At 45.7% G+C, this 20191-nt stretch overlaps 1 protein-coding gene across 1 annotated transcript in view; it reads right to left on the reverse strand.

The window, feature by feature from the left end:
- CSMD2 (CUB and Sushi multiple domains 2) overlaps positions 1–20191 on the reverse strand; it is a 290338-nt gene that overhangs the window by 155147 nt on the left and 115000 nt on the right. The window contains 2 exon segments of the mRNA XM_074162076.1: positions 4465–4542; positions 11923–12035. Of these exon segments, the coding sequence (XP_074018177.1) occupies positions 4465–4542; positions 11923–12035 (191 nt within the window).

Here is a 20191-nt window from a genome sequence, read left to right on the forward strand (position 1 = left end):
CCTCGTTAGCATTTTATTAGTCTCTATATAACACGTGTAGATAAACCAGAGAATAGGTAAGATAGAACAAGGAGGAAAGGAAAGATATCTCCATATCATGGTGGCTGGGACATTTTACTTGTAAAGGAGAGCAAAAGAAAAGGAGAGGATGGATTAGATGGTCACTTACAGAAACTTTGGATCCTCTAGCTTTTGTTTTAAACACACACATGAACATAACTAAACCAAGGGTTATAAACCATTTTTGTTATGCTGAGAACTTGCTGTCGGTACCGTGTTCATCTCCCTGAAGGTTTGACTGGTCTATGCCTGGGCTGCAGCACTCCAAAATGAATTCGTCAAGGTTACTAGGAAAACAATAGCTCTTAAACACTGTGATGAATTGTTCCATTTCTACATTACAGGCTCAAGGATTCTCTCCCCCAAACCACAGAACTAGTTTTCCACCCCGTCATTCTCTTCCTGATTTTTTCAACAACTTCCTCCTTATCGTGTATTCAATGACAGCAGTAGGATCGCTGGGTTTGCCACAGTAATTTACTCCATCTGGTAAAAGAAATGAGAACCTTCTTTAATTCTCTGTATCTCCCCATGTTAATAAAGCAAGTTCACTGATAGATTCCCAGGGGACAATTTTTTATTGAATTCAGGAATGTAAAAAATGAACTACAAAATAAAGCAGCATCTAAAAAGGTTTTACAAAGACTCAACGTTTCTCAGCCTGAGAAATAGAGCACAAGAGAGCTCTTCTGCTGGCGGGGGCGGGGGGGGAGGGAGGGAGGACTGTAGCAGTAATTAGTTGTTTTAAAAAGGCTGATCTTTACGATCACGCTAAGGCTTGCAGTTACTCTCCACGCAACCGTCTGGTGAAGTTAACGGGTTACAGAATTCAGTCCTAAAAGCAGGAGCTCTGACCTACCCATGGTGTGCTCACCCCAACGAAGCGCTCGGCATCCAGCAGCGAAGCATTTCCAGCATCCCAGAGACACCGACGCAGAGGTTAAACACTCACGTCTCCAGCAACAGGCAAGTGGGGAAAGGTACAGAGTGGGGCTGCCGCTGGAAAAGACTATTGCCAGCTGGAAATTCTTTTACTCGGGGGATTCTGAACCCCTATCTCATACCCGCACCTGAACCCATATCCTGTTGCTATCTCAGAACAGCTCAGAAATATGCAAGTTCAAAAACAGGTACAGAATTTCCGATGTTAAAGACCACATGGAGACCGTGTTTGCACCGTGCCCTATTTAAACCGAGCACAGCCTCCTCCAAAGCCACGCTGGCTCCTGCCAGAGCCCCCCCACCCCCGGGCAGCTCCTCGGCCGCCCCCTCCTCGCTCCGTGCCGCTGGGGACCGCGGGGACCCACAAACGCAGGGTCCTACCCCAGCGGATGGCGAGGGCAGGCTGGCTGCGATGCCGAGCATCTGGAAGCCTCCACACACTTGGCCGAGACCTAAAACTGGTCAACACCCCCAAGATGACTCTGCGTTTGTACATTTAAAATAGATTTTGACAAATCTGAATATTCACAGAACTTGTACTACTTCATACAGTCCCTTCCAACAACGTCCAGCACTGCATTTTCAGGTTTGCCTCATTCAAAGGTCAGAAAAGCAACTCTGATGCTGTTCTGTAAAAGCAAAGTACCATGTTTTTCCCACTGCGTGACCCAGAATATACACACTTACCTACTGCATGCACTAGAAGAAATAATCTCCTAAACGCAATCTGAAATTTAAAATTATTTCTTCTGTCTTATTCTCCAGAGCTGTATTATATTTCCTCTAAAAACTGATTAAAGCAAGTTGTCCAAATAATTTTAGGGATGATGAACAGTATGAGGCTCTTGATTTCAATTTCAAACAAACACGTTTGCAGCCAAACACAATTAATACACACACCCCCCAAAATTCCATATTTTTATATATTATTTCTGAATCGGTATCAACAGCTGTTCTGTGGCTACACTTTGCCTCCATTGAGACACACGGAACACACAGGCTTTAATCTGGCAGCCAAGCAGCGTCCACCCAGCAAAGCAGAGATGCTCTGGAAGACCTGCAGGGTTCCAGCACGTGACTACAACCTGCCTTCCGTGGCCACAGACTTCAAGGGAGAATTTTAGGAGAGGTACAAAGAGAACTAGAAAACACGGCTGGTAAGAAAGTCTTTAAAAATAAAGCATGGCGTAGCTCTAGCTATTACCGAGAGACACAGAAATGCCTAAATTTCTGATATTTGAGCCAGATGAAGTAAGACCAACACTAGCGAACTTCTCAGATCTTTAATCAGCCTGTCCCACCTGTGTAATTATCTCTGATGCATATGCAGACTCATAAGCCCATGAAAGTTTGAGAGAGGAAGGGGCATGGCTAGCCATGCACATCAAAAAAGCAAGGGAAAAAAAAAGAAGATAACGTTTTGGGCTCCTTTTCCTGAAAATGAACCGTTTTCTGGAGACATCTTCTCCGGCATCAGCATTTTTGAAGTTGCCAATTCCCTGTGAGGGAAGCGTGACAGCAGGAGGCTGTGCGAGATAGAGGTTAATCGGGGTTTACAATCCAGACCTCGCCGAGAGCAGCGCACACGGAGGGAGCTGAAGGCACAAGGGTTGTGGCGAGCACCACACGGGTAACGGAAAGGAATTTGGGCCACAGTGCTATCATCATCTATATTATTATAGCTTAATAGCTTTCAGGCTAAGCTGCCCTCCTACGCTCTGTTTTGCCTTATCAAATATGACAAGATTAGCACTACACAAGATGCTGAATCGACAGCTTTGACGACTGGAGCCTGCTCTCCGTTGGGTGAGGACAAACTGGGCAGAGGCAACAAGAACTTCCTACGCTTTTATCCTCAGAAGTGGAGCACGCCTGGGACAGAGCAGGATGTGCTGGAAGGAAAATTCCGTTGCTGCCTCCTACTCAGCCTTGGGTGCCTTTCCCCGGAGCCCCCAGCAGGGATAAAGCTGACAACGGTCATTAACGACATTCGTTAGCGACAGGTACAACCGCTACGGGGAAGCAGCCTCGTCTTCCCAGGAAGGAGAAATGGGAATCCTATATATTCGCAATGCCAGAATGTTTATATACAGTAAACTAATGACTCCAAGCCAGGCTAAGGTTTTTAACACTGTGAAGACTCCCTTCCCGCATTCCCCAATATCCCAGATATCAGATATCCCACCCCAAACACAGCCTTTCGCCTCTAGGACCCACACAGTCAAAGCCAGTGGTAATTTTCCCCACAGAATTTCATTCTCAGGCAAGTGAACTGAAATGTTTATTACAATTAAATTCTTCTTGGCAAGAATATACCATAGGACCAGGAACACCTCGCATACAGTGATTTTTCTTAAAATTGAATTAATTTTCTCTAAACACACCCCACCATTTTCTGGTCTGGAGATTTTGGGCAATTTACTCCCTGCTATTTAGTTACCCTGTTGGGCCTTGCTCCTGAAAAACCTGAGACTATAAGCACTCGCCTATGTGCCTAGAAGTGAGCCCTTTTCATTTCAGACAGACAGCGAGTGACGTTTTAAATTCAGTTCATCCATTTTTAAGTGAATTTTGCATCCAAAATTCAGGCAATATCCAAACGGGACCTCTTTGATGGGTGTAAGGGACTGTGCAACAAAACGAGCAGTTACAGCCTCTCTTCTAAAAACTATTCTAAGAAATGCCGCATTTTGCTCCTACTTGAATTTATATAAAATATAAACTCAAGTTAATTCGGATCCTTCCTGTTTAATCTTAGAGTCCCCCTAAGAGCCCAGTCGTCTGTCCAGAGCATAGAGAAACTAAGAGTCTTGCTTCTGATTTGAAAAGAACCTAATGCAGAGGTGAATGGACCTCATCGACTCTCTCATTGCACGGGGAAACACGCCAGTGGCAGAGTGACATTCTGAGCACGTCTCTAAGATATCCACCGCTGGAAACGCTGGAGGCGAGTAACTAACAGGGAGACCATAAAAATCAGTATTATAAACTCTTGCACAGCAGTGATACGATTTTTCTGCAGGGACAACTAAACAAAAAGCAAAGAGAAAAAGAGAGAGAGACTGCTATTGCCCCCACAGATTTTCTAAGAGGTCTCTTTTTTTGTGTGGTTCCTTATCCCCGCTCCTAATTTTACAATAGTAACATTAATTCCGTTTTCAAAATTGTTTGCAGTTTGACGCTTTCCACGACAGAACGTCAAGAAGCCCAGCGTGTCTCCGGGCAGGAAGCATACAGTATATATGAAACGCACACACACCCATCCCCTCCGCTCCCGCCTCACCGAGTTAGTATATGCTTGTGAATAGAGCACTGAAGTGATGCGGTAATGCAGAGGGAAGAGAGGGAAAAGCATTAAAACTTTTAAGAGGGAGGAGGTTTTAGAGATTACTGGAAAGTCAAATGAAATGTTCAAGGAGATCATTATACAAGGAGAATGTAAGGAGCAGCCAAAAAACTTACACACTGACGTCTTCTGGTTGTTGTCCTTGCTGGGCATGAGCTTCACCCCTCTGGACTTCAGTTCGATTTGCTTTTTGACTACAGGGAGAGATTTAAAACAGCAAAGACAAGGAAAAGATTTAGCTAAGCGTTAGGGCTTATTTAAAAACAAAATGAAGCAACAGGTTGTACACAACCCACCTGGCAGGAGACCCTGCATCTTCCCCCCACGGCTCCGACAGCTCATCCCGACCCCTCAAAACCATCAGGGCCCCCCCTTTTCATTCACCGCGTTAGGTCTGGACCGGTCTCCTTGGGGACCTGAGCCAAGCTCACCCATAAAAATCAGTCACACAGCTCCCATCCCCCCGTAACCAGGCCATTTTCCTTAACGAGCTGAAAACGGGAAACAGACAAAAGGGAAGCTCTAAGAAACTTCAGGGATCCTGCCAGTGAAATGCTGAGTTAGTGTCGCCCGGTTTTACTGATGCAGTTATTCTGTGAATACATTATACACCAAAGCCATTCTCGGCTCCTACGGGAACACAGCGCTCAGACACCCCACAACCTGCAAATTGCACACGATCTGCGTAAATAGTAGACTCAAAAAGGCAGTAAAACAGCAGAAAAACAGGGCCATATTAAAACCATATTAAAAACTTTATTAAAACCATTAAAACCTTATTAGCAAAGACAATTATAAATTTATAGACTCACAGGCACATCAATGCTAAAATGCACGTGGTGACTACCAGAGCTCCTGTGGATCATTCACCTCCCCGCTCTGAGCCTCACCCAGGAGATGAGAAAACACATGAGGGTGGCAACAAGATTTCCATCCACCCATCCATCGCCAAGAGAGCCCCGTTGTTCTTGGCAATATGAAAACTCCCCATATAACTCACAGAATCACAGAATGATATGGGGTTGGAAGGGACCTCTGGAGATCATCCAGTCCAACCTCCTGCCAAAGCAGGTCCACCCAGAGCAGGTCCCACAGGAACGTGTCCAGGTGGGGTTTGAATGTCTCCAGAGATGGAGACTCCACCACCTCTCTGGGCAGCCTCTTCCAGGGCTCTGCCACCCTCACAGGAAAGAAGTTCCTTGTGTTTAGATGAAACTTCTCATGTACAAGTTTGTGCCCGTTCCCTCTTGTCCTGTCACTGGGCACCACTGAGAAAAGACTGGCCCCATCCTCCTGACACCCTCCCTTTCAGTATTTATAGGCGTTGATCAGATCCCCCCTCAGTCTTCTCTTCTCCAGACTAAAAAGACCCAAGTCCCTCAGCCTTTCCTCATCAGAGAAATGCTCCAGGCCCCTCATCATCTTTGTAGCCCTCTGCTGTACCCTCTCCAGCAGTTCCCTGTCCTTCTTGAACTGGGGAGCCCAGAACTGGCTCACAGTTCTGTGTCCAGTGATTTGTTTCTATTATCTGGACTGGGCTGTTACCGAGGCTCCCTCTGCCCAAGAGGGTTTTGCACAGAACCTGCCCTGTCAAACCCACCTGGATTCTGGCAGAGAGAGACATCGGCTCCCTGCAGCACACACACAGGTATTTTTAACTAACACACAGTAGGATTTTTACTGGCATATTTTAGGTTAAAGTAGTTAAAGAGTAACTTTGCATCAGGAAGTGTGATGTTCAAATCACTTTATAGGATCCTTTTTCTGGTGAGCGAGTCCTTATCCATGGAGAAAACCAGTCTATCTTCCACCTCAAACTGTTCTTTCCTTGTTCTTTATCTTGTCGTACTTTCATCCCTAAATTAGCACATTTCTAAGACAAAGTTGTCAAAAAAATTTCCTGATTTAACTAACAAGTCAGGGCTTTATTTAATCATGCTTTTCTGGCCTAAAAAAAAAATAAAATCTGTTTATAACATCTGTTTGCAGGAGCTTCAGACGGGGAGATGTCAAGCATTACTCCTTGCTGCTTACCTACATTAGCGCTTTCGGAGCTGGATGCTGGCTTGGAGCTTTTCCTGCATCGTTTGGTTACAGCTTTTTCATTTCTCTTTAAATAAAGCAGTTGTAACTTCAAACTGAGGTCCACATTAGCTTAAAAAATATTCATGAAGAAAAGCTTACGTTGTTCCTCTCTTTCTTACTAGTATTAGTATCTTTAATCTGTTGGGAGGTTTTTGCCTTATATTTTTAAGAGCGGAAAAATAATTAACAGTACACCACTTTCAAAGCAAATCTAATACACACCTATGTCTTTTTTTACTGTAATCCACCTGCAAATGCAGAAGGAGAAAAGCAGCAGGTCTCAGAACGCCCCGAAGAGCCACATATTCCTTCAGGTCCCGGTATGGTAATTCTGGGATATCTGTTGTTTGACCTCAAGGATTTTAACAAATGCACTGTATCAAGGGTCCAAAGAAAGGTCATGGGGCTACAGAAGCTAAAAATTCTGGGCAAGTCTGGAACCTACTTTGGCCTCAACTAGAACAGAGATGGCTTTAGCGCAGACGAGAACTGAAGGTGATGGGATAACGGGGTGCCTCACGTGCTCCCTTCCCTGTGCAGCCAAAACACTCCATGGGGAGTGGAAAGAGTCCCTCTTTCAGGCCTTTTTGCAGTATAACAGAGGGGTCGTGGCCACGATGATGTTCTCCACAAAGCCACTGGCCCTTTTTTGCCCAGTGCTGTGGGAGCAGCATCAGCTCCGTGGCCCCCGAAGGGCTCTTCCAGTGGGGAAAGCGGAATTCCTGCTGCCTGGGGAGGCTGCCCCGCTCCATCCCGTCCTGCCCATCACACTCCATCCCCAGGGATGGCACCCCGGCGGGGCTGGCCGGGCTCTGGCCAACTCTGGGGCTCACACCATCCCCGGGGTGTCCCATCCTGCTTACCCTCCCTAACGCTGCCATTAATGAGTCTCTGGCACTTTCCAAGCAAGCACAGGGATAACCCCATAGTCGCAGCCAATGTTCCCTCCCAGTCAATAAAACACAGTCAAGCCCAGCTCTCTACAGCTAAATTTGAGCTATTGCAGGGTGTACAAGGGCTCATGACTTTGCAGCATCTAATCCATCGCTCTGTAAAGTGCTTTGGGGCACCAGCAGTAGGAGAGCAGCTTTATAAAAATAATTTCCATTTTTATATTCTCCGTAACTTCCCTTGCAAGTTACTTTACACAATTACCAGTGAACATTTCTCTCTCTGCACACCGAAAAGCAGAGCTCTGTTCATCTCTGCAGGATGAAGTAACCCTGCGGCCACAAAGCACAAGCAAAGCTTTCTGATGGCCGGTGGGTGCCATGCACTGGCACCATGGAGGGGACCCCGCGTCCCTGGCAGGGTCAGCACCGCTCCTCAGGGCACAACTACAGCAACCCCCATCGATTTCCCAGGGCTGCTGAACACCCCGAACCATAGAATCGTAGAATGGTTCAGGCTGGAAGGGACCTTAAAGATCATCGAGTTCCAACCCCCTGCCCTGGGCAGGGACACCTCCCACCAGACCAGGTTGCTCCAAGCCCCATCCAGCCTGGCCTTGAACCCCTCCAGGGATGGGGCAGCCACAGCTTCTCTGGGCAACCTGGGCCAGGCTCTCACCACCCTCACAGCAAAGAATTTCTTCCCCAGATCTCATCTCAATCTCCCTTCTTTCAATTTAAAACCATTACTCTTTGTCCTATGGCTCCACTCCCTGATAGAGTCCCTCCCCATCTCCCCTGTAGCGCCCCCTTCAGGTACTGGAAGACCCTTGTAAGGTCTCCCTGGAGCCTTCTCTTCTCTTATCTCTCTTCTCTATCCTGCATTAGCCATCGGGGCATGGAGAGTTCTCAGCTTCAGCACACCTGGACATCACACACAATTCACATTTTTAAAAGGACACGCTAAATAACAAAGGTTCCCCCCGTGTCCATTCCTGCCTTCCAGAAGCCGGCCAACAGACACAGCCCCACTCCAAATTTGTGACTAATGGAAAGGCTGCTCCGAAACACCCAGAGTAATGAAAACAAGCGGCAGAAACCAGACATTCATTATGAAGCACCAATCCTAAAATCCAGAGACTAAACTGCATTACCCATGAAGGATACACTCCCCTAATTGCATCGCGCCTCTTTCAACAGTAATTGATAAAGAGAGATCACTCTATACTCTCCTCTTAATCCGTCATTTTGTTTGCGACATGGAGACATAATGATGAAAGTCAAGCTCTACAAATCGCGCCATTTAGATTAGAACAAGTCAGAATACAATATCACTCACTTTTTTAAAAAAAAAATAAATAAGAACAACTCTCCTACTCTATGCCCTCAGAAATCCGGTACATAAAAATCTATTTTGTTTATAAATTTGAATGCGGAACAGTACTACAAAGGACTGTGTCAGGATAATTGGATGAACAGAAAATTCCTCTGTTTTCTGGAGGGTTTTGCTGCTCACACGTATCTGATAGATCTAATGGAATACTCGGTGTCCTGTCAAATTTGAAAGATGACATTACAAAGCTTTTCCAGCAAGCAGGCAGTCTGGGGTGCTTCTTTTAAACCGTTTCATGTTGCTCTAAACGAGAATTTAAGGAGACATTTATTTATTTTTAATTCCCTAAAACAGCATTTCAGCAAATATCTATTCCTTGAAGCTCCGCTCCCCTCGCTGGGGGAACGCTCTTCGGTGCAGACCTGCCTCAACCGCTGCTCCTCCTGCTGGGGTGCTCCAGCCTCATCGAGACACTCCGGCAGGTTGGTCACAGGGATTCTTCCTCCGGTTGGAGGTGAAAAGAAACAGCTTCCCTCCAACACAACCATTCTGAAACTCCCGTACGGGTGCCCAGCACCCAGCAAAAGGAGGCCCTTGCCTGGTTCATGCCCCCTGTAATCAACCAAAGCAGAGACCGGCCGGGCTGCAGCCCCTCTGCAGCCCAGAGCTGTGATGCCAGCTGGAGACGGGCAGATACATCAAAAATTAAGCCCATGTACTTGTAAATACATACATATCCTCAAAAGCCATTCATGTGGGGCAGGAGATAGTTCACCAGCCCGTTATTAAAAGCAATTACAGGCTGCTGGTGTCCTGCCCCGTGCCATGGGCTGGAACTTGCCCACGTTTCTCCTTCTACCTGAGGGTGGGGGACAGAAGGGGCAGGGAACAGGGTGGGGATATCAAGAAAAGATGCAATTGTGTGTGGTAACCGTCAGCTAAAAAGCAATTTGGGATCCAATTTATGCAACAAAGTACATAGAGAGATGGACTCCACCAGCCCGAGCACTATTGAATCTGTTCAGCATGGTGCTAAGTTCAGCAGCTTTTCCATCATCTCCTCACGAGGGGATGAGGGGGGACAACCAGCTTCTGGCCCCCGCACTGTCACCTGTCCTAAGACACTTCTACCTTATTTTCTTACCACCTGCAGGTACCCCTTTTTGGGAAATAAGGCAGGAGTGGGAGGAAGATAAAGAGATTGATGGACTGGTTTCTCCACAGTTCCTTCGACTGGCTTTTACAGGGTGTGGGGGGAAAAGTATTTGCAAGGATGCAAGATTCACCTTACATAAAAGGGAAAAGGAAAGGGAAAAATATTTAAACTCTCCCTGGAAGGGAACAAGTTTACTGTATTCAACATAAAGAAAACCTGTATTCGGGCTGATTACATCTAACCTTGCTTTTGCATTCATGGAGAGATTTTCAAACTAGGGCATGGATTAGAAAGAGCTGAAAGGGAACACACAAAGGCAGCGCTCTGCTAAAGCTGGGTATCAATGTTAAACAAGCTGGAAGTGAAATTACTTTCATATAGATTATCAGCAAAGCCAGATACTGACTCGGAGAACACAGAACGTTAAGGAATGATGTACGTACATGTCTTCAGAAAACAAGTTAAATTCAGCCTAACCCTCTCTTGGACAGCCCTGGGGTCTGCTTACATCCCTGCTGCTGAAACACACGTTTTAGTTGCTCTGTTTTATAGGGCATTACATATCCCATTTCATATATTACAATATTTATGTTCAAACACGGTTACATTCCTCTGAAAAGGGTTCTGCTGAGTTTTTTGACACTGGATTGGCATCTATACTGTTCTACGGACACAGATGCCATTGACTGCAAACGTCTTGCCTCTATCCCAGGGTTTTTTTTGCTTTGTTTCTTGGTTTTTTGTGTGTTTTTTTTTTCTTTAAGTATTGAAATCTTTCCTAACAGATGGAAAGAACCTGACAAACTCCACAAAAACCAGCCAGTGTGTGAGGAATGAGTGTCAAGATTCCCTTTGCCAGCCAGACGGAGGTTCTGCCCAACGCCACTTCAAGAGCAGAGTTTTAAGTTCATCTTTTAAACACTCAACACACAAAAGCACAGTTCGTTTTATCTAACAAAACAGTTTCTAAGGCGTGCGCTAGATTAGAGCCCCCTGACATTTATCTAATCAGAGGAAATTATAACATTAATCTTTACTTTTCTATTTAAGAAAAAAGGATGATTCAGACAGGTGTTTTAATAGAAAGCAGCAATCATGACTGCAAAGGAAAATGTCATACCAGAAGCCATCAGCCGCATGCAGTCGTTTGTCTTCTACAGAAAAAACAAAGGGTTTTTTCTTATAATTTTAAGTAATTTATATGTTAAAGGAAAGCAATGGGAGTTAAATAACAATGGTGACTTATAAAGCAGAGCCCATGTCGAGGCCACGACAACATTGCTCAGGTTCCATAAACAGAGAACAAACAAACAGGGCAAGTTTGCAGATTTATGAAAGGAAACTCCTCTGGTCCCGTTAGTCCAGGGCTGCGGGACTGGTTCTCACAGCCCCGTTTCTTCCTTTTGAGGAAAGCTGCTGGGCTGCTCTGACACAAACCTGGAGGGTGGGCGAGGAACTGCCTTTCACTCCTGCTCCTTCCCTGCTTCCTTCTCCCTCTCCCTGAGCCTGCCTCCCGAGCCGGCAACGCCACACCATGGCACCCAAAGCCTTTCCAAGTTCCCAGAGAGGACGGTGCAAACAGAATCCACTCAAACCCACCCGATTTGGCGACCATTTGGTCCCAAGCAGGATGCCCTGAACTGCGGTTGGCTACAGTTGCCTACAAACCTCAGAACACAACAGTCTCTTCTCTGCCTGACTCCTGGGCCAAAGCATCTCCCTCAACGGCGTCTTAAGATCCCAATCCTGAATCCATCCTTCTAGGGATGGCCAGTAAACACAGAACGGTTTACACCTCGTTAGAACCAGGCTCAGTGTAAAGACAGACACAGCCTCTGTGGGTCCACCCTTGGCCTGGGGGCTCCCTGTCCGTCTCCCCACATCCCACACAGCGTGTTCCGCTGGATCTCCCCACAGCTCACAAGTGCTTGCGCTCCCAACAACGGCCAACAGTAGCTCTCCACGTGACAGTGCCTGGATACCCAGCTGGAAAAATCAATGTTAACAGGATACAGAAGGATCATGCAGGAAGTTAACTGTATATTCCTAGAAATAAGAAGTTTGGCTAAACACATACTGTGAATAGCGCTAACAGGCAGTAAGCGTTTACCTTGGTACTGGGCACTGAACCCCTTCTGCCTGTGGTTGCCGTCAGACGTGAAGTGAAGCCGCAGCCAGTTTTTACTGCTGATGACCGGGGCAGGCAAATTCATACCAGTGAACCTGCAAGAAACCAACCAATAACAGCCAAACGTTATTATGACTGTGAACTATACCCCAAATACCTGTTCCTCCAGGCAATCCTCCTCCTACATGAATAGAGCAAGTCCTGAATGAGTACTGTGTGCTCAAAGAAAGCACCCTGGACACCCCACGGGTGTTCCCACCTATCTATTCCTTGGCTTGTCTACCTATGGGATGCAAGATGAGCTTGACTCTCAAGCCTACTCAGTTCTTGTCTTCAGATTTGGTTAACCCTGCTGAAAAAAGGAAAAAAGTATGTTTATTTTAACTGAGAAAGAGAAAGGATTGCAAGAATTATTTTCTTTTACTGGAAATAGCCAGCAAGAAGCAATGATTTATGATCCATCCCAGCCTGGAGAAGATTACAGCCATCAAACACGAGGTGGAAAGCTCCACAGCCCATTAGTAGTCCTTCAGCAACTGTTCTCTTCATACCTCTTTATACCTTTTTCTTTTTTTCTTTTTTAAAGCATTACGCTGTTTGCTTTATTAAACTCCAGGATCATCATTCTTGGCTGAGATGTCACATGCCAAGTCTTAGTCTGGAACGGTGTTTACCTAAGTCACGGCATCCTTGAGCAGAGGCATCTAATGGCAGCATTAGCCATGGTAAGGAGAACAACACTACCATGACAAAAGCTATTATGGAAGCCTATTATTGTTAATGAAAGCCCGTTTAATTTTTTAATCATACACTGTCACTTATTTAAATAATATTGGCATTCCAATACCTATGCTTTTTTAGAGGAAGGTAAAAGAATCCTGGAAATCTATTCCATTCAAAAGGATACTTCAGATTTTATTACTACACATTTTCAACAGCAGAACCAATAGCCTAGAAAGTATTTCAAAAGTCCTTCACTCAACGAACACCTCCAAAGGTGAACTTACCTTTTTCTAAGGCAAACAGCGGGGAGCCAGGATGATACTTGGCAGCGTATTTATTAATGGTAGATGAACTGGAATGTAATCCTGCTCCACTCGTTAATGGAATAGCAGGGATGATTATGCTGCATAACTAATGCATCTCTGCCACCTACAGTACAGACCTTAAGCCTCGTATTATCTTGTGGCTGAATTCTGCATAATTATGAAGCATGACTGAAAACACTCTTTACGCTATAAAATTGTTTAAGACTGTTCTTGATCATTTCTCTATTGATTATTTTCATGTCAATTTTGCAGATCCTTTTGAAATACAAGGTGTTAAAAAAAAAGTATTATATATGGCATTCTGCCATCCTTGGATAACTCAAAGACAGTTGAACCAATTTAATTTGAAACTTTTTCAAATAACTAAGTTCAAACAAAGATATTTCGTGCTGAGATCAAACATGGGATGCCTAAAACCAATTCTGAGAGAGTTACTATAGCTGGTTGTTATGACAACATGTTTAAACTTAATATTCTTACCCCCAAAGGCTATTTTATTATTCATTCTGAATCAATAGTCAAGCTTCTCATAAATAATCTTTAGGTATGCAGAGCCAAATTTTACTTTCATAACTGTGGAGAGCCAAGTAATTCAATTGCCTGATATAAGAACTAGAGAACAACAAAATTAACCTGCCTGAATGAGACAGAATTTCACCCTCCTGTCCCCCTATATTTTAATTTTTTTCCCCAACACGCATATCCTTTTGAGAAGTGGATTCAGTAGCCTGCAAACTAGTCATCTACTTACACATACACTTTGGGCAGGTGAATAGTCCACTATTAACTTCCAAGGATCCTGCATACACGATGTGCTAGAATTCTACCAGCTGAGTGAATTAACACTTTGCAAATCAATTAGAAAAATTAATAGATTGCACTTCTTGCTACCTTTGCAATAGCATAAACAATTCCTGGAGGAAAAAGCAGGAGCAGAGAAAACCAATCAATCATAACCTCAGTGCTTTGCACCCACTTTGCACTGCTATAAAGAAATACAGAAGATTTAGGGTGTAGGAAAATGGTTCCCTGAATTTCCTGCATGGAAATTTTCAACAGCACCGTATGTCATTTGCTTAAGACATTGACAGCTTTTTGAAAGGACTAAATCAGCCAAGAAATCACTATCAGGTCCTCATTTCCTTATACACCACTGCTCAAACTCTCAGCATGCAAAGAGACCGTATTCTCTAGGGCTCTAGTCTAACAGACTCCCTTTTTTTCCCTTTTATCTTCCCATCCCTTTTATTCCTGAAGTTAAGCAGCTGATTGTTAATGTCAGGTTGCGGTATCTGGAGCTATTTTAGACCCCAGGTCCTGTCGGTCACCCCCATCCGACTCAGGTTTGGCATCGAAGCAACAGCTGAGACGCACCAATGACGACAGCAGAGAGGAAGACGCTGATTTTCCTTCTTCACCCCCCCCCCGGGCTAAACCAAACAGCCCCCCAGCAGCAGAGCATCTCTGCCGAGCCTCAGCAATCCCAGCAAAATCACCGGGACCAGCACATGGAAACCCACCACGTAACACGTGGAGGCGTGGTTTGGGGGTTTTTGGGTTTGATTCCAGTTAAATGGGAGTTAGTTCATGAAAATAAAGCACCTCGCACAACCAGGAAAAGAGCATCCCCGTCTTCCAATTCCTCTTCCCCAGCTGCCACCACCCCGGCAACAGGTGGAAAACCGTGGGATGAAGGGTTCATTCCCACTGAAACACATATTGCCCAGCACCAGGACGGATGGGTCGGGGCAGAAACGTGCTGATGGAAAAGAAAAAACACGGCCAGAGCTACGCATTTAATGGAAAACATCGTGCCCACCTGCAGTTAACTACTAGCTTTTCACCATGAGGCTCCCGCAGGTTTCAAATAATCATTAGGAAGCATTAATGGTTAATTGATAATGGAATATTTAATTACAGATAAACACAGTTGAACTGAAGCAGCTGCGTGGTCTTTGAATGCAAATGCCCTGGCTGCTGCTGAATCTCAAATGAAACGGGAAGGATGCTCAGCAGGTGAGAGTCAACAGCAATCACAAAAACCAGAGAAACACCCCAAGGAGCTGCCACCGAGCCGTCTGCGCAGGGGCTAATGCCAGGCAGCCCCAGTTAGCCCCGCTGGACCCGCCGGCAGAGCCACAGCAGCCCGAGACACAGCGGCGGGCGATAAAGGCTGCGACAAGCTCCAGGAGAGGATGCCGATGGCGCGGTGACACCCCGTACACAGTGTCTGAGCCGCCAACTTCCCAAGGTCACGTTATTTTTCTTTATAAACCCAACGCCGCCTTGCTGTCCTCGAGAAAAAGGAGGAGCTGCGTTAGAGAGACTCGGGAATGCACAGAGCTAATTAAAAGCAGCTGAAACCCCGCTCCACATTCCCAGCATACTTTTGTACTACATTATGTGCTCTGAATTTTCAACACCTACCATTAGCCCAATAAATGACTGCATTTCTAATAGTCCAGTGAGTCATGTAAATAAAAGCCCTTCTATTTTGGACCTCTGCCACTGTATTTTTCAATATTCCAGAGTTTTCTTGCTTTTCTTTTTTTTTCAATAAGCCTATTAGCAATCTGCAAAACTTTTTAAGCCTCTGTGTGTCCATTTCCCTCATCCTCCCCTTTCTTACCACCATCACCAGGAGATATGAATCACTTGATTAAATATTCAGCTTCCTGAATATGGCAACTTGTTAACTGAAATCTAAGGCTTTGGAATGACTAAGTAGCAATGTAAGAACTGTTTTTAAAGTAAAATCAATAATCATTACTCACTGATGGGAATTTGGTACCCATTTTATGTTAAGCATCTTTTTAATCCTGGAGCTGCTTGGAGAAAGAGATGAAGGGAGCTTCCACCCAAAAATTTTATTTCCACAGCTCTGCCTTTTAGAGCCTGGAGGGGACCAGAGAGGATGCTGTGGCCAGGAAGGTTGGGCGAGACACAGGCTCTTCCCCCGGTCTCCCTGGGCTGGTGACCCAGAGTTGCAAGAACAGCCTTTCTCTGGGTGTCATTTCACACATGGCTTCAAGCCGAGTCCCACAGGGACCATGTTTTTGGACACTTTGGCTGGTGCTCTACCCATGAGACACCCTTGAAAGCAGAAGTTACCATTGTCAATCCCACTGACCACTCTGCGTGAGAAGGAACCTGTGAGATGATGCCTCACAGTTCAGGCCCTGTAAGATACTGAATAAATCTGAGCAAGTTTCAAGTGTCTTCAAGACCAACGTCACGCAACCAGTGTCAGAACATACCGGAACTCTTGTAATTGCTTGAAGAGCATTTAACAGCCTCAGAAAAACTCGATGATAGTGAGGATTTAAAAATATTTTTTTTCTTGATGTCTAAGTCTGACTCATCTTCTGCAATTTAAGGTCATGCCCAGGGGACAGAGAACAGATTTGAGCTTTTTACATCGCGGTCCTTTGTGACAGAGACACCAAATCTCCGTCTCCAGCAGCTTTGAGGACAGCAGGTTCCTGGCTCCCCATGGCCACCTCCAGGGGTCAATACTACAGAACAACGGGAAGAGCCAGCGTCTGTCCTGCTCCTACACAGACAGACGGCCCTGGATGTGAACCACCTGCTTAATCTCAGCTCTTCTCTGAACGCAGAGGGGGAAAAAAACCCCAAACGACTCTAGGGGTTGAATGAGGTCACTGGAACAGTTTCTTGACGTATATTTGTGATGAGGATGCAAGTCCCAGCTGTTGTATCAGCACGGCAGAGAGGACTACCTTAGGAGGGGCCCAGCATCCAGAGAAGACAAGAATTCACGCGATTGCAAGTTTTAAAAGACCTAGAGAGAAACAGGAGCACGCCAGGCGCTTTTCACCATTTCCAAGCAGGTCAATCTGCTGTGGAGGGAGACCTGGGCACCACGCGAAGGTTTCCTTCTGCTGTATCATCTAGATTTAGATTTATTTATAGATTTTGTTTACCTTTCTGACTATCTTAACTTCTAAGAAGACAAACAAACCCACCCCAGAAACCAAGCCCCCCCCAGATACCCAGCTGTAACTCCCAACACACTCCTTAATCCGCTGTTTCCCCCGCGAGCAGGCGGTTGTGAGTCCATGATCCTGCGCAATCAGAAATAGCTGCAGAATTCCAAAATTTCAGTCTGAATCCTCACCCTGTCCCAGGCCCCCACCCTGAATGCAGAAGCTTAGACAGCCTGTGAAAAACACATCTCTTAAGCAACTGATTTTACCCCAAATGCTTTGCAATATTGTTTTTAACCAGAGCGTTAAGGCATTTTTTTCTTAAGTGACATTGAAGGCTCTGCGTTAAAGGCAGCTCCTCCAATTCCTTTATTGCATTATACAGAAAGGTTAATGGTATCAAAACTCCTCTTTTGAGCAAAAGCAGTGAAGTATGGTCTTCTCAACTAAACTATTTTCTTTATTTCCCTTCTTGCTCTTGTATTTCACATTGGATTCAGGCATTAAATATTTATACCATTCACTCAGCCATTCCTCCCTTGGCACAATTAGTATTACTGTACATGGATGGCCCTGATTAATCTGTATTCACACCCCATTATCTATTTACAATCCCAATTCCTGCTTTAATTTGGTTCCATGTGAAGAGAAAGAGAGGGGGAAAAAAAAAAAGAAATCAATAAAATGTCAGAAAGTGGGCTAGAAGCACTAGAATAGTGGAAGGAGATATTTGCAGATAGAAGATCCAATTTTAACCACCCTAAAATTTGATTACCATGAATTTGACCGCAGCACTTCTTTAAGAACCCAAACGCAATGAGCAATTCATTGTGTGGATGTTACACAAACCGACTGCAGGAGAGCGTGAGTCGAAGGTCACAACTGAAGGTAAGAAACTCCTCCTGAAATCGCATTACGTCGAGTGCGTTACTTTGAGATAATGGATTTAAGCATGAACTTGAAGGTACACGTGTGCCCTGGTGCTGCCCAGAATCAGGATGCAGTCAGAGACCAGCTTCAGTGAGCCCAGGCAGATAAGAGACAAAGGAACGTCATTGGGGTTGCTTTTTTTTAATAAATAAAAAAAAAAACCAAAACAAACTATTCTTATTTTGGTTTATCTTTTAACAGGGCAAGCGGAGCTGCTGAGAGGAGGTGGCACTTCCAAGGTCACACCAACACCAGCTCAGGACAGAGCTGCACTCTGAGCTTTTAAGATTCAGAAAAAAAACCCCCAACTTTTCCGAGATGACATTTAATAAGTGGCACCTCTGAGACCTTCTTGGGACTCTGACGTGACAACAGCTCGTGGCAGACACCAGCGATATGCGGCTTGTGGAGGGCTGGATTCAGCCTGACGGTCTCCGTGTCTCCCTTTCAGGAGTGCGGACAATCCCAAACCTCTGCATTTCACCGATACCTGGAATTAACGCCTCCGACTGCCAGGATCCTGTCCACGCAGGGCTGGGACGCCCCTGTGGAAGGGCAGCGATCAGAGAAGAGACCTCGGGAGCCGCCAGCCTGTGTGTGGCAGACGCCGTGCACCCTCCAGATGTACGTACAGACGCAGCACAGACGCTCACCCTTCACTTGGCCAACTGCAAATCCAACGGCAACTCTGCGGCGCTCCCCCTTCCGCAAGGACCATCCTGAACTCCAACGTGTTGCATTTTCCAACTGCATCATAAATTTAGAGTGAAGACTTGAACGGACTTCCTTTCACAGCAACCTGTCCTGGTTGGGTCTGTCGGGGACCACGAACCCCCGATTTGTGTGGGTACGTCCAGGCACAGGAGCCTGCAGGGAAGCTGCAGCATCGCTGCGCTGCTCGCCTTTACCCAAAAGCGCCGCAGGATCAGCTCCTACAACGCCCTGCCCTGGGCTTGGCAGCTCCCAGTGAGGAATTCTCAGCTGCAGGGTACAAGGCAACTCTTCATTTCATCTCTTTTTACGCCCCCTCGGCACAGGCACGTCTAACTACAAACCTGCCAATAATCAATAAATTCTCTGTGACAGACACCGGGTCCTCCTTGGGTCTCTAACGCTAATTTAGGGTGAGATATTCACCTTCCCAGAGCACAGCTTCACCTTTCCCTGTAGTGACTGTATTTTAAGACCAACCCAAAATGAGCAGAGGAAGCACTTTAGCGATGTGGCCGCCTGTAAGGAGGCAGCGGCGAGGTCTCAGCAGCATCTCCACAGCAGGATAAAGCAGTCACAGAAAACTTAACGCTACCTGACAGTGGCAGTCAATAGGAGAGTTAAAAAGAAGAGTGTGCTTTCCTGGAGCCTTGGCAGCACAAGACAAAAACATACACAAAGTACTTAAACCCGGGGCTGTAGAAGCTCAGTTTAACCAAAACCGTCCCAGGTACAGACCCGGCCCCAGCCCAAACCCCCGGTGCTGCTTTTCAGCCCCACCACATCAGCCTCGACAGAGACTTCCATTTCCCACAGTCTCTATTACACTGAAACATTCTGGCTACGCAGAGATTAGTTTTCCTTTCAGTACAACTAGGGGACGTACTGCAGAAGCTCCTCATATCTCTGTGTATTATTATTCCCTTCACCTGTATTTTTAACTTTTCATCCAAACCTCTACTCAAAATTATCATGAGAGCTGTACCATTAATTCCGAACATCTTATTTCAGCATGTCTACTCTCTTAAACAAAGTATACTTAAGCACCTCTAGACCTCATTTTCTGGTCACAAGAGACATCCCATCACAATGGACTTTTACAAGGAAAATGAATAATTAGATCAAGTTATTGTTCCTCGCTCGGCGCTGGGGGGATGGAAAGAACACAGAGTCTCATTCACAAGCAGTTAGACAAGCCCGGAAGATGCTCAGAAAATGCTGTGAGAGATCAGCTTCCCCAGCACCTCAACCCTTGGCAGGTGCTGAGCTGCTGGCATGGGACTCCTGAGGGACTCCCGAGTATGGAGTACCCTGTGAAAAACCCAAACCAGTCTGTAAACAAGGAAAATTCACTTCTTGGACCAGTCAGACTTGTGCCTTGTCATCAAATGAAGTACGTATCACCTTCAAAGCTTCAAAATCCTGTTTTTTCAAATGTCCTTTCCAGCACGTTTTTCAGACCCACAGTGGGGCTCACGGTCCATCTTCACCCCAGGGACTGATTTACACAAGTGGTTTTCTGCAAGAGAGGCAAAACTCTCCTTTAGGGAGGGTCACCACGGAAAGCTCTTAAGGAAGAAAGGCTCCTTCTCCCGCAGAGCACACGTGTCAGAC

Source organism: Numenius arquata, chromosome 21 (assembly GCF_964106895.1).
Source record: "Numenius arquata chromosome 21, bNumArq3.hap1.1, whole genome shotgun sequence".
Taxonomy (NCBI): domain Eukaryota; kingdom Metazoa; phylum Chordata; class Aves; order Charadriiformes; family Scolopacidae; genus Numenius; species Numenius arquata.